General features: G+C 45.3%; 1 protein-coding gene across 5 annotated transcripts in view; it reads right to left on the reverse strand.

The window, feature by feature from the left end:
- The window catches only part of bbs4 (Bardet-Biedl syndrome 4), a 59,660-nt gene that overhangs the window by 11,527 nt on the left and 33,592 nt on the right, over positions 1-14,541 (reverse strand). For all 5 annotated transcript variants that reach the window (XM_043680353.2, XM_043680350.2, XM_043680349.2 and 2 more), the window contains exons 12-14: positions 13,899-14,051; positions 8,547-8,718; positions 1,191-1,260 (exon numbers count right to left, since the gene is read on the reverse strand). In XM_043680353.2, the coding sequence (XP_043536288.1) occupies positions 1,191-1,260; positions 8,547-8,718; positions 13,899-14,051 (395 nt within the window). The remainder of the gene's footprint in view (positions 1-1,190; positions 1,261-8,546; positions 8,719-13,898; positions 14,052-14,541) is intronic.

Below are 14,541 nucleotides of genomic sequence, written 5' to 3' on the forward strand. Positions count from 1 at the left end.
AAACTAAATGAACTGTGAGAAAGTCACCTCATTCTACCATTTTACTTTTGATCAATGGGTTTCCTCTATTTTTCCACTCATAATTGCTCCACAAAGGTGGGTTCTTGTGACCAGTGATAGTATCGCCATCTCTGAGCCAGGAGGCTCGGGGTCAAGTCCCATCTGCTTCAGAAGTGTGCAATAATATGTCTGAACAGGGTGATTAGAAATTATCTTTCTCTGCCGAGTTGTGCATATGATGTATGGTCTGTGTATGAGTGTGCATGTTTGGGATTACAGAATAGCTTAGTTGATAGCTAGTTTGCTACTTGCTTAAAGATGTTTACCTGTAAGAAGTGTTATTTTTAAGTTTACTGAAAACCTGGTGATATTCTCTTTTGTTCTAGTTAACAGTAATAAAGAGAAACAAACTGGCTACTTTAGGTGATGGAATAAAACCTTTCCACTTTTTGGACGGATTTCTGGGAGTAGTGGAGCTCAATTTCCAGCCTATTCCGCCTGCCAGAACTGTAATAAGTAACAAATGCAAGACATGAAAATCTGGCTCAGCTCCATGGGCGTGGCTGTGGTTATGAGGCAAAGACTCCCTCTCTATAAATCCCATAAAGAGTGCAGATAGGGTCAGACTCAGCTGTGATGTCCAACAGTTATGCAGTCTGCCAACATTCATTGTAGAGATAGCCCAAGGGTGTGGTCCTGGAAGGTATTTAATGCATCAGAAAACATTACTTTTGTATGAATTTGGTATGAAGAGTGTAGAAGATAGTGTTTTTGTCCCACCTCAATCTATCAATTTCACATTCTCCCATATTGGTAACAATGCACTTGAGAAACTAGCTGAAGTAACATGGAGGGAAACTGTTTCTTTCATTTCAATTGATGAATGATAGAACAATATCAGAGTGGGCCAGGTGGAATGAGTTGATCAGGGAAAGGTGCCCTTGCCCAGGATAACAAGATAATCTCAGACAGAGACAGCAAGATTGCGACAGGGAGGGGCAAGAGGGAAGAGAGGGGGTAGAAGAGATCAGAGAGTCAATACTGTAATAAAAAGGTGTATCAGTAAGATACTGCTGCAATAACATGGAGAAAAATCAAAGCTTTATCATCAGCAATTTGATAGAATCTTTCCCAGAGATCATCTAATTGAATCTTTAACATTCGTCAGCTCAGGTCCTACTGATACTCACTGATCCAAACTCACAGCTTGGTTGTAGGCTCTCTTTGCATTGTCAGGATCTGCCAGGTTGGTTAATGTCACTGTAACAAGAAACAAACATAAGAAAATTTACATTCACTGGGATGTCTCAATACATCCATAGTTTCCTCACAAGTTTGTACCACTCAAAGTCCTGACCTTTGAGCTCATCCATCTTCTCATCTGCCCATAGCTTTTCATTCCTCTAACTTTGAGTTCATGTAAATAAATCCACTGTTGAGGGGCACATGCCCAGTTACCTTGGCATGACTTCCTCCCTAAACACTCAGTCTTCACTACTAACTTGTTCATGCAAGTTATCTCCATATCATCCCACAGTCGATGTTCATTTTAGTTCCTCTATAAAAATGCTGCTGTATAGTTTTATTTGTTAAAAGGGGCTGTTTAATTGTAGGTTACTATAAGCACACAGTTATTGAGTTAACATCAAACATCATGGAAGCAGACCCTTCAATTCAACTCATCCAAGCAGACCAGACATACCAATCAGATATAGTGCCATTTCTCTATAAACCCTTCCTATTCATTTATCCATCCAGCTGCTGTAATTATACCCACTCCCTTTGTCAGATCGTTCCATACACATGTCATCCTCTGCCTGAAAACATTATCACCCTGGTCCTTCTTAAATCTTTCCCCTCTCACCTTAAACCTATGACCTCTAGTTTTGGACTCCCTCACCTAGGAAAAAGACCCTATCCAAGCCTCTCATCATTTCATAAATGTCCATAATGTCACCCCTCTGACACTCCAGGCAAAAGGTCCCAGCCTATTCAACCACTCCCTCCAGTCAAACCCTCCAGTCCCAGCAAAATCCTTGTAAATCGTTTCTGTACCCCCTCAAGCTCAATAGAAGGGTGACCGGAATTGAACGCAGTCTTCTAAAAGTGGCCTCACTAATGTCCTTTTGTGAAGGTGCAGAGGTGTACTGTAGCTTTAAGAGAGTTGAAAAGCTAGCAAGAACTAACAAAGCACAGAGAGTCCTGAACAAGATAACAATGTAACACTTGGTCAAAACATATAGCAGCAGATGGGTTCCCATGAAACAAAAACAAATTCAATTCGGCCAATCAGTTTAAATTATGCCCCAAGATACCAAAATCCAATCGCATTTGAATTTAGTATTTTGATAATATTAAAACCAATCAAATGATCTGATGTTTTTGGATATAAAACTGGACATTTTGAACAGTTAGGGGGAGAACTGCCAAAGACCAACAAAGTGTAGACTGCTAGCTGAAGCGCTCTCTGAAAGGTACCTGTCAGCGGGGAGTTTGCGCAGAAGAACATCAAAGCTGACCTGGCGAGAACCTACAGAGAAAAATCTACAAAGGAGAATCGGCAAAGCTGACTGGTTTTGAAACATAGTTTTTTTTAGTAAATCTTAATCAGGACTTTTTTCTAAAAATCGGAATAGCATTGTAGAGTGGGGGGTAAAAGATAGGTTTTAACAGAAAGGAGTTGTAAATAGTTGGTGGTTTTAATATTGTCTGTAGGACTTAAAGAATAAATTTTAAGTGACCTCTGGGATAGTTTTTCGCCTCTCGAATTTTAACAGATTACAGCACGGGGTGAATCTTTTCTGTGTGGCTGGTTTACTTAGCAGAGGGGTTTATCCCATGTCGTAACAGTCCTGTACACTGCAACATGATATCCCAACTTCTATACAATGTTCTGACCAATGAAGGCAAGCGTGCCAAATGCCTTACTCACCACCATCTCCCATGACTCCACTTTGAATGAACTGTGCACCCACACCTTTAGGTTTCTATGTTCGGTAACCATTACCATTAACTGTATAAGTCCTGTCCTGATTTGCCTTTACAAAATGCAACACCTCACATTTATCTAAAGTAAATTCCATCCACCACTCGTTGGCCTATCTGATCAATCTCCCGTTGTACTCAAAACAATCTTCTTCACTGGGCACTGCGTCACCTATTTTGGTGTCAGCTGCAAACGTACTAACCATACCTCCTATATTCACATCCAAATCATTTATATAAATGAGGAAAAGCAGTGGACTCAACACTGATGCCTGTGGCACACCGCTGGTCACAAGTGTCCAGAAGAAAAGCAACTCTCTATCACCATCTTCTGCCTCCTTTATTCCAGCCAATTAAAATTGTCCCAAAAGGCTAGCTCCCCCTGGATTCCATGTGATTTAACCTTACTAACCAGTCTACCATGCAGTACCTTTTCCAATCACTTTGCTGAAGTTCATTTATACAACATCTATCACTCTGTTTTCAATCTTCTTTGTCATCATTCAAAAAACTCAGTCAAGTTAGTGAGACACAATTTCCCACATACAAAGCTATGCTGGCTATCCTAATGCAGTCCTTGCCTTTTCATATGCATGTAATCCTGTCCCTCAGAATCTCCTCCAACAACTGACTAAGAAGTCAGGCTAACCAGTTCTGGGGACTTTATCTACCTTTACATATTTTAAGAACTCTAGCACCTCTTTTGTATTATGAACTATTTTCAAAACATCACTATTTATTTCCCCAAAAACCATAGCTTCCATGTCCTTCTCCACAGTAAATACTACCTTGAAATATTTAGTATCTCCTGTGATTCCACACATAGATGGCCACGTTGATCTCTGAAGGACCCTATTCATACCCTAATTAGTCACTTGCCCATAATTTGTGGAATGTCTTTGGATTCTCCTTAGCCCTATTTGCCAAAGCTATCGCAAGTCTGCTTTTTGCCCTCCTGATTTCCCTCTTAAGTATACTGCCCCTCAACTCCTCCAAGGATTCACTCAATCCCAGCTATAACTGACATATGCCTCCACCTTTTTCTTGACTAAACTCTCAATTTCTCTTGTCATCCAGCATTCCGTATATCTACCAGCCTTGTCCTTCATACTAATAGGAACATACTGTCTCTGAAATCTCGTTTGGAAAGTTAAAATCCCCAACCATTACAACCCTATTATTCTTACAGGTATTTGAGATCTCCTTACATATTTACTTCTCAATTTCCCGCTTACTATTGAGAAGGGCCTATACAGAGGAACCTCAATTATCTGAAGGACCACCCCACGCTGATTGATGATGCCACTTCCGCCCCCATCATGGCCACTCCCACAGCCACTTCCGGCCCTCACATCATTGCTGATGCCGCACGCTCAGTGACTTCCGCCACCCCTACTGCCGTGTCTGCCACCACTTCCGCCCCCACCAGCGCCACTCACCTGCATTCTGCTGACACGCCCCCCCACAGACCCCACTGTCACTATCCCCACCCCCCAGAACCCCGAGGGGAGCACTACCCCTGCTCATGCCTCCACCCTCATTCCCCCCACCATCACACCCACTCCAGGTACTGGCTCCGACCCCACTCCCAGCTCCACACCCACACCAGATCCCAGCTCCCAGCCCTGCCGAGTTTTCACCATCCCTCCAGACCTCCCACTCACTGAGGACGAACGATCAGTCCTCAGCAAAGGACTCACCTTCTTTCCCCTCCATCCACGCATCAATGAATTTAATACACGCCGTGACATCGAACACTTCTTCCGTCGCCTCCGCCTCCGAGCTTACTTTCACAATCAGGACCCCTGCCCACCTTCCGAGGACCCCTTTGCCCACCTCCAACACACTGCATCCACCTGGACACCTAGCGCTGGCCTATTACCTGCCCTCGACCTCTTCATTTCCAACTGCCACCGGGACATTAACTGTCTCAACCTGTCGACCCCCCCTCCCCCACTCCAACCTCTCACCCTCACAACGCGCAGCCCTCCAATCCCTCTGCTCTAATCGCAACCTCACCATCAAGCCAGCGGATAAAGGGGGCGCAGTGGTAGTCTGGTGCACTGACCTCTACACCGCTGAAGCCAAACGCCAACTCGAGGACACCTCTTCCTACTGCCCCCTCGACCATGACCCCACCCCCCATCACCAAACCATCATCTCCCAGACCATAGAGAACCTCATCACCTCAGGAGATCTCCCACCCACAGCTTCCAACCTCATAGTCCGGGAACCCCGCACTGCCCGGTTCTACCTCCTTCCCAAGATCCACAAGCCTGACCACCCTGGCCGACCCATTGTCTCAGCATGCTCCTGCCCCACTGAACTTATCTATACCTACCTCGACACTGTCCTACCCCCCCAGTCCAGGAACTCCCCACACACGTTCGAGACACCACCCACGCCCTCCACCTCCTCCAAGACTTCCGTTTCCCCGGCCCCCAACGCCTCATCTTCTCCATGGATATCCAATCCCTCTACACCTCCATCCGCCATGACCAGTGCCTCCAAGCCCTCCGTTTTTCCTCTCCAGACGTCCCCAACAGTACCCTTTCACCGACACTCTCATTCATTTGGCCGAACTGGTCCTCACCCTTAACAATTTCTCCTTTGAATCCTCCCACTTCCTCCAGACCAAAGGGGTAGCCATGGGCACACGTATGGGCCCCAGATATGTCTGTCTCTTTGCTGACTACGTAGAACAGTTGATCTTCCGTAGTTACACCGGCACCACTCCCCACCTCTTCCTCTGCTACATTGATGACTGCATTGGCGCCACCTCGTGCTCCCGTGAGGAGGTTGAGCAATTCATCAACTTCACCAACACATTCCACCCTGACCTTAAATTTACCTGGACCATCTCTGACACCTCCCTCCCCTTCCTGGACCTCTCCATCTCCATTAGTGACGACCGACTTGACACTGACATTTTTTACAAACCCACCGACTCCCACAGCTACCTGAATTACACCTCTTCCCACCCTATCTTTTGCAAAAAATGCCATCCCGTATTCCCAATTCCTCCGCCTCCACCGTATCTGCTCCCAGGAGGACCAGTTCTGCCACAGAACACACCAGATGGCCTCCTTCTTTAGAGACCGCAATTTCCCTTCCCACGTGGTTAAAGATGCCCTCCAACGCATCTCGTCCACATCCCGCACCTCCGCCCTCAGACCCCACCCCTCCAACCGTAACAAGGACAGAACGCCCCTGGTGCTCACCTTCCACCCTACAAACCTCCGCATAAACCAAATCATTCGACGACATTTCCGCCACCTCCAAAAAGACCCCACCACCAGGGATTTTTTCCCTCCCCACCCCTTTCCGCCTTCCGCAAAGACCGTTCCCTCCGTGACTATCTGGTCAGGTCCACGCCCCCCTACGACCCACCCTCCCATCGTGGCACTTTCCCCTGCCACCGCAGGAACTGTAAAACCTGTGCCCACACCTCCTCCCTCACCTCTATCCAAGGCCCTAAAGGAGCCTTCCATATCCATCAAAATTTTACCTGCACATCCACTAATATCATTTATTGTATCCGTTGCTCCCGATGCGGTCTCCTCTACATCGGGGAGACTGGGCGCCTCCTAGCAGAGCGCTTTAGGGAACATCTCCAAGACACCCGCACCAATCAACCAAACCGCCCCGTGGCCCAACATTTCAACTCCCCCTCCCACTCTGCTGAGGATATGGAGGTGCTGGGCCTCCTCCACCGCTGCTCCCTCACCACCAGACGCATGGAGGAAGAACGCCTCATCTTCATCCTCGGAACACTTCAACCCCAGGGCATCAATATGGACTTCAACAGCTTCCTCATTTCCCCTTCCCCCACCTCATCCTAGTTTCAAACCTCCAGCTCAACACTATCCCCTTGTCTTGTCCGGACTTGTCCGACCTGCCCAGCTCCTTTTCCACCTATCCACTCCACCCTCTCCTCCCTGACCTATCACCTTATCTCCTCCCCCACTGACCTATTGTACTCTATGCTACTCTCTCCCCACCCCACCCTCCTCTAGCTTATCTCTCCACGCTTCAGGCTCTCTGCCTTTATTCCTGATGAAGGGCTTTTGCCCGAAACGTCGATTTTGCTGAAGCTCCTCGGATGCTGCCTGAACTGCTGTGCTCTTCCTGCACCATTGATCTAGAATCTGGTTTCCAGCATCTGCAGTCATTGTTTTTACCTAGTATTTCGTTCAGTTAATCGAATTCCGGATAATTGAATGCCAGCAAAGCATCGGGACCTTGCGATCTTGCCAGATATTCCAATATTCGGATAATTGAATGCTGGATAAGTGAGGTACCTCTGTAATATAATCCCAACAAGGTGATCATCCCTTTCTTAATTTCTCAGTTCCACCCATATAACTACACTGGACTGAAGAGGGAGATGGGACGGGGCAGGGTGACACTAGGCATATGGACACACAAGATGGCCGCTGAGCCATCAGTTGGCCAACTTGACATAGAAGATACCCGCCAGATCACAATATGGAGAGAAACAGCAGAGCAAATACAGACACTGGCTGGGGTCACCAGAATGCCAGTACAATGCACTCACAACCTAGTTGATTAGTTTAAGGCGGGTGGGGGAAGAGAATACACGAGTAACAAACACTGCCAGCCAAAGTGTCTGAGTCCAGCCAGCACCTCTTATAGAAATGTACATACATTATAGAAGAGTATAGAAGAGTACATCACCCTACTAAAAGCCATTTCTGCCCCTTTAACAATCTACAGATCCAGAAATTACCTAAAAACAACACAGTTTGCTCAAAATCACAGCATTAGCAGTCTTACAGATCAAAAACACTGTCCCTGGATAACTTAATACCAGTCCTTAATATTAAAAGTCAGTCAAGAGAGAGATCATGCTATAAACATAATTTTAAAACTGGTCTCACCTTACGATTACAGATTGACAAGAAAAAAATTTCCATTGACATCAGTTACTGTGCCTCATTCCAGGACAAACAGACTTCAGTTCAGTCCACTGCAAGTGTTCATTGATTGTTATGAAAATTGGACCTGGGTTCTCCTACACAGGAGGCTTTAAGCTCTTCCCCAAAATGTAACTGATTATTGCTGCAATAGAGCACAGAGAAGGGATGGGGGAGTTTCCCAGATGCTCTTAATAAATTTACGTGGTGTGGCTTCTCTACTGAAGGGCAAAACTTCATTCAGCAATCTAAGTAAACATTACTTTCTTAACATTACTGCTAGAGGTGGTAAACCAGGTTAGGAGAAGAAAATGGAACTGGCGTGGATTCCGCTCTCAACTATTTCCCAGCAATGCATTAATGGAATGCAAGGAGGACGACAGGATCAAACCTGCATACAGCTTTGCAGATTCTCACTGTCTGGGCTCTCACAGAAACGGGATGGTTGAACTGGTGAAAAGGGGTGGGTGGTTATGTTTCCACCAATGCTTTAAGGAGAGGCAAGGTAAGATATGCATCAGTGCTGGTGTCCACTTTCACGGACTGAAGACGTAAAGGTTAAGAAGAATCAATGATCGCGTTGATCAAACGCTGTCAGTTCACTAATGCCAGTTCCACACTCACCAGCCAGCAGCATGTATAACTCGCCCATTCTCGGCTTCATGTTGATGGCAGCACTCAGGAAGTGGAATGCTGACGCATATTGCTGCATTGTCAAGTGCACCAAGCCCAGATTATAGAGAATCTTCCAATCGAAGGGAGCCAGGTAGTTGGCTCGCTTCAAACAGCTGATAGCCTGGAGTAATGTAAACAGCACAACAGCCACTCACTTTACTGAGATGAACATTTATCATTTTGCATCACTTTAATGTTTAAATCACCACTGTCAACCAAAAAGGTTTCTGAAATGTTTATAAATAAGTCTGGAGAATCAAGAGGGGACCAAGTGCTGTACTGTGTCTTGAAACATTGACCTTTTTTTCACTCCAGCACAAATTGATGATATAAGGGAGATCTCTGCTAGCCATTTCTGAATGTTGACATGAAATGCATTTTAGACATTGCCACCTCACTTATTCATGAGGCTCGGATTTTAATGAAGGCACTGACTCTTGAACTTGCAAGAAGTGTGTCAGCTGCATCTCTTGTTTGATCGCATGACGGCTCTGGAGCTACGGATGGACTCACTGTGGAGCATCCGTGATGCTGAGGTGGTCGTGGATAGCACGTTTAGTGAACTGGTTAGAATTGCTGAGGGAGACAGTGAATGGGTGACCAAAAGGCAGAAAAAGAGTAGGAAGGCAGTGCAAATGTCCCCTGCGGTCATCTCCCTCCAAAACAGGTATAGCGTTTTGGGTACTGTTGGGGGAGATGGCTCACCAGGGGAGGGCAGCAGTTGCCAAGATCATGGTACCGTGGCAGGCACTGTTGTTCAGAAGAGCAGGAAAAAGACCCGTAGGGCCATAGTCATAGGGGATTCTATTGTGAGGGGAGTAGATAGGCAGTTCTGTGGCTGAAAACAGGACTCCCGGATGGTATATGGTATGTTGCCTCCCAGGTGCTCGGGTCAGGGATGTCACCAATCGGCTGCAGAGCATTCTAAAAGGGGAGGGTGAACAGCCAGTTGTCTTGGTGCAAATAGGCACCAACGATATAAGTAAAAAACAAAATGAAGTCCTGAAAGCAGAATTCAGGGAGCTAGGATAGAAGTTAAAAAAAGGAGGACCTCAAAGGTAGTGATCTCAAGATTACTACCAGTGCCACATGCTAGCCAGTGTAGAAATGAAAGAATAGGCAGAATGAACACGTCGCTTGAGAGATGGTATAGGAGGGAGGGGTTTAGATTTTTGGACATTGGGACTGCTTCTGGGGAAGGTGGGACTATTACAAATTGGACGGTCTACATCTGAACCAGACTGGAACTAATGTCCTTGGGGGAGTTTTTGCTACTGCTGCTGGGGAGGTTTTAAACTAATGTGGCAGGGGGCTGTGAACCAGAAGAGAAGACAAGTAGACAGCGAGGTGGAAACTGGAGACTGTAAGAATCATAAAGTTAGCATTAATAAGGGGAAGAGTAGGCAGAGAGCAGATGAACACAAAAGACCTGGTGGCCTGAAGTGCATATACTTTAATGCAAGTATAGTGGATAAGGCAGATGAACTTAGGGCTTGGATTGGTGCCTGGGTGTATGACGTTATTGCAATCACAGAAACTTGGTTGAAGGAAGGGCATGATTAGCAACTAAATGTTCCAGGATATAGACACTTCAGACAGGACAGGGAGGGAAGTAAAAGGGAGGAAGGAGGTGTATTATTAGTCAGGGATGATATCACGGCTGTACTAAAGGAGGATACTATGGAGGGCTTGAGTAGTGAGGCATTATGGGTGGAGCTGAGAAATAAGAAGGTGCAGTTACATTGTTGGGGCTGTATTACAGGCCTCCCAACAGTGAGCGTGAGGTAGAAGAACAAATAGGTAAACAGAATATGGAAAGATGTAGAGGCAAGAGGATGGTGGTGATGGGAGATTTTAATTTTCCCAACATTGACTGGGATACACTTAGTGTCAGAGGTCTGAATGGGGCAGAATTTGTAAGAAGCATCCAGGAGAGTTTTCTAGAGCAGTATGTCAATAGTCCGACGAGGGAAGGGGTCATATTGGACTTGATGTTGGGGAATAAGCCAGGCCAGCTGGTAGAAGTTGCGATGGGGGATTTCTTTGGGAACAGTGCCCACAATTCCATAAGTTTTAGAATACTCATAGACAAAGATGAGAGTGAGCCTAAGGGAAGAATGCTAAACTGGGCCAAGGCCAATTATACAAAAATTAGGCAGGAGCTGGGAAATGTGGATTGGACACAGCTATTTGAAGGGAAGTCCACATTTGATATGTGGGAGGTTTTCAAAGATAGGTTAAAGATAGTGCAGGATAGGTATGTCTCTTTGAAAGCAAAGGATAGGAAAGGCAAGATTTGTGAACCGTGGATGACAGGAGAAATCGTACGACTAGTCAAGAGGAAAAGGGAAGTGTACATAAGGCAGCTAAGAACAGAACAGGCCCTGGAGGAATATCTGGAGAGTAAGACCAGTCTTAAATGAGGAATCAAGCAGCTAAAAGGGGTCATGAAATAGCTTTAGAGAGCAGAATTAGGAAGAATCTCAAAGCCTTTTATTCTTATATAAGCCAGTGGGTAACTAGAGAAAGGATTGGTCCACTAAAGGATAAGGAAGGAAAGCTGTGTGTCGAACCTGAGAGAATGGGTGAGATTCTATATAATTACTTTGAATCAGTGTTCACTGAGGAGAGGGACATGATGAATGTTGAGATTAGAGATAGAAGTTTGATTACTCTGGATCACGTTGACATAAGTAGGAAGATATGTTAGGTAGGTTGGAGGTTATTAAGGTGGACAAATCCCCAGGACCAGATGGTATCTATCCCAGGTTGCTGAGGGAGGCAAAAGAGGAAATAGCTGGGGCCCTGACAGATATCTTTGTGGCATACAGGTGAGGTGCCGGAGGACTTCAGGGTTGCTCATGTTGTCGCCCTGTACAAGAAGGGTAGTAGGGATATTCTGGGTAACTACAGACCAGTGAACCTGACATCATTGGTGGGAAAGTTGCAGGAGAAGGTACGGAGGGATAGGATCTATTTATATTTGGAAAAGAATGGGCTTATCAGTAATAGGCAACATGGTTTTGTGTGGTGGAGATCGTGCCTTACCAACTTAATAGAGTTCTTTCAGGAAGTGACCAAGTTGATAGATGAAGGGAGGGCTGTAGAGGTCATATACATGGACTTTAGTAAGGCGTTTGATAAGGTTCCCCATGGTAAACTAATGGAGAAAGTGAAGTCACATAGTATGCAGGGTGTTCTAGCTAGGTGGATAAAGAACTGGTTGAGCAACAGGAGACAGAGAGTAATGGTTGAAGGGAGTCTCTCAAAATGGAGAAAGGTGACCAGTGGTGTTCCACAGGGATCAGTGCTGGGGCCACTGTTGTTTGTGATATACATAAATGATCTGGAAGAGGGCACAATTGGTAGGATCAGCAAGTCTGCAAAAGACTCGAAGATTGGTGGAGTAACAGAAAGCATAGGGGACTGTCAAAGAATACAGAAGAATATAGATAGACTGGAGAGTTGGGCGGAGAAGTGGCAGGTGGGGTTCAATCCAGGCAAATATGAGTTGATGCATTTTGAGAAGTCCAATTCTAGAGCGAATTATACAGTAAACGGAAGAACCTTGGGATAGGTTGATGAGCCGAGAGATCTGGGAGTGCAGGTCCATTGTACCCTGAAGGTTGCTACACAGGTGGATAGAGTGGTCAAGAAGGCATATCGTATGCTTGCTTTCATCGGACGGGGTACTGAGTATAAGAGCTGGCAGATCATTTAAAAATTGTACAAGACATTGGTTCGGCTGCATTTAGAATACTGTGTACTGTTCTGGTCGCCACATTACCAAAAGATTGTGGATGCTTCGGAAAGGATGCAGAGAAGGTTTACGAGGAAGGGGTTAGCAATGAAGAGAGGTTGAGTAGGTTAGGATTGTTTTCATTAGAAAAAGGAGATTTAGGGGGGAACCTGACTGAGGTCTATGAAATTATGAAGGGTATAGACAGGGTAGACAGAGATAAGCTTTTTCCCAGGGTGAAGAATTCAATAACGAGAGGTCATATGTTCAAGGTGAGAGTTGAAAAGTTTAAGGGGGATACATGCAGCAAGTACTTTACACAGAGGGTGGTAGGTGCCTGGAACGCGTTGCCAGCATAGGCGGTAGAGGCAGGGACGGTAAATTCATTTAAGATGCATCTGGACAGATGCACGAGTAGGTGGGGAGCAGAGGGATACAGATGTTTAGGAAATGGGCAACAGGTTTAGACAGTGGATTTGGATCACCTCAGGCTTGGAGGGCCGAAGGGCCTGTTGCTGGGCTGTAAATTTTCTTTGTTCTTTCTTTGCATCAAATTGCAATCTCAGTTTGTGAGAAAAATGAAAAAAAAGTCACTGAACAAAAGGTAGTCTTATTGAGAGTGACTCAAGTGGTCTCTCATTAAGATGGACTAGAGGGAGCTTAGAGATTTGTACTGTTCTTGTCCCATGAGCTTTTGATGGGGCAGTGTAGAGGCAGCTTTAATCTGTATCTAACCCTGTGCTGTATATACCCTGTAGGAACTAAACACTGATTCTCAAGTTTAGTAACTATATTGACCTCTGCAGGCTGGTGATCAGAACATCCTGCTGGTTCCATTTTTTTTCCTTGCCTGAATGTTGATTTAAAAGGGTCAGTAATAAAACAGTCACTGACCTCACTGTCTCCTAATAAACAGTCACTGTCTGTTCAGTTTGTAATTGCGAGTAATCTTGGTTAAAAATAGTGGTTGTTACTATTTAAACTCAGTTATATTCCAGTCCAGACCCAAACAATACAGAATCTCCTGTTTGACTATGAACATAGGCTGCTTCAGAAAAGAAATAACCAGATCTGGTTTATGCTGAAGGCACCGGTACAATTTAGTCATCCAGGTACTAAGAAATGTACTGGTTCTTTTACTATGAGGAAACTACCATTACGGAGGGGCAGAAGGCAGTTCGTTCAGTGATACAATCTTTTTGTACTGAGCCCCCATTCAAGTTGGCTTTCCCATGAAGCACTACCTGTAATGTTCAGATTTCAATAGGGAGTGCACACCTCCTGCTGACTGGCAGTGGGCAGAGATGATGATTGCAGGCGATGTGCAATGACATTGTTTGGCAGGAGGGGGGAGTGGATATTACATACCATGGATCTAGTAGAGAAGATTATCATTATTATAGGTTATACACAATTGCTGAGAAGATTTAGGTAACAGAATCATAGCTTCCAGTTCCAGACATGTGCAAACCATTTACTGTCACAAAAGCCAAATCTTACAGGAATACTGTTTATATGTGGTCAGGGCTTTGCGCCGATCACAAGATTCTCATTATACTTACTGCCACATATTTCTTCTTGCCAAAGAAACACATTCCAATGTTGTTCCACAGGGGCGGACTTTCTGGGACAGCATGTGCTGCTACTCTGTACTTACTCAGAGCAACATCAAAGTCACCGTGAGTCTGCATCATACTGCCTGCAGCCAGGATGGCCTGAGCAAAACAGGCAGAAAATTAGAGAACAAAGAAAACAAAAATCACACCTGTTCATATCTCACTGAGCTATAGAAGAGATCATTAATCTAATAACACAAGCTTACTGTCAATGAGAGAAACAGCCATCATGACCAAAACAATCAATCATTTTTACATTGGTGAATTAACAGCACCTTTGCAGTTGCTCAAGGAGAAACCTTGAATAAATGCCTCCACAGACAATTACTGCAAGTTCACAGATGTACTTCGGAAACAGAAACATCAACAAGCCATATGTCCCCTTTCAACCGGCTCCACCATTGGAGATGGACAAAACTGCAGATGCTGTAATCCAAGGTAGACAAGCAGGAGGCTTGAAAGAACACAGCAAGCCGGGCAGCATCAGGTGTTGGAGAAGTCAACGTTTTGGGTGTGACCCTTCTTTAGGGCAAGTCCTAAAGAAGGGTTACACCCAAAACGTCAACTTTTCCATCTCCTAATGCTGCCT

Source organism: Chiloscyllium plagiosum, unplaced genomic scaffold (genome assembly GCF_037043375.1).
Source record: "Chiloscyllium plagiosum isolate Xiang-an unplaced genomic scaffold, Cpla_swu_hap1 HiC_scaffold_42, whole genome shotgun sequence".
NCBI classification, from domain to species: domain Eukaryota; kingdom Metazoa; phylum Chordata; class Chondrichthyes; order Orectolobiformes; family Hemiscylliidae; genus Chiloscyllium; species Chiloscyllium plagiosum.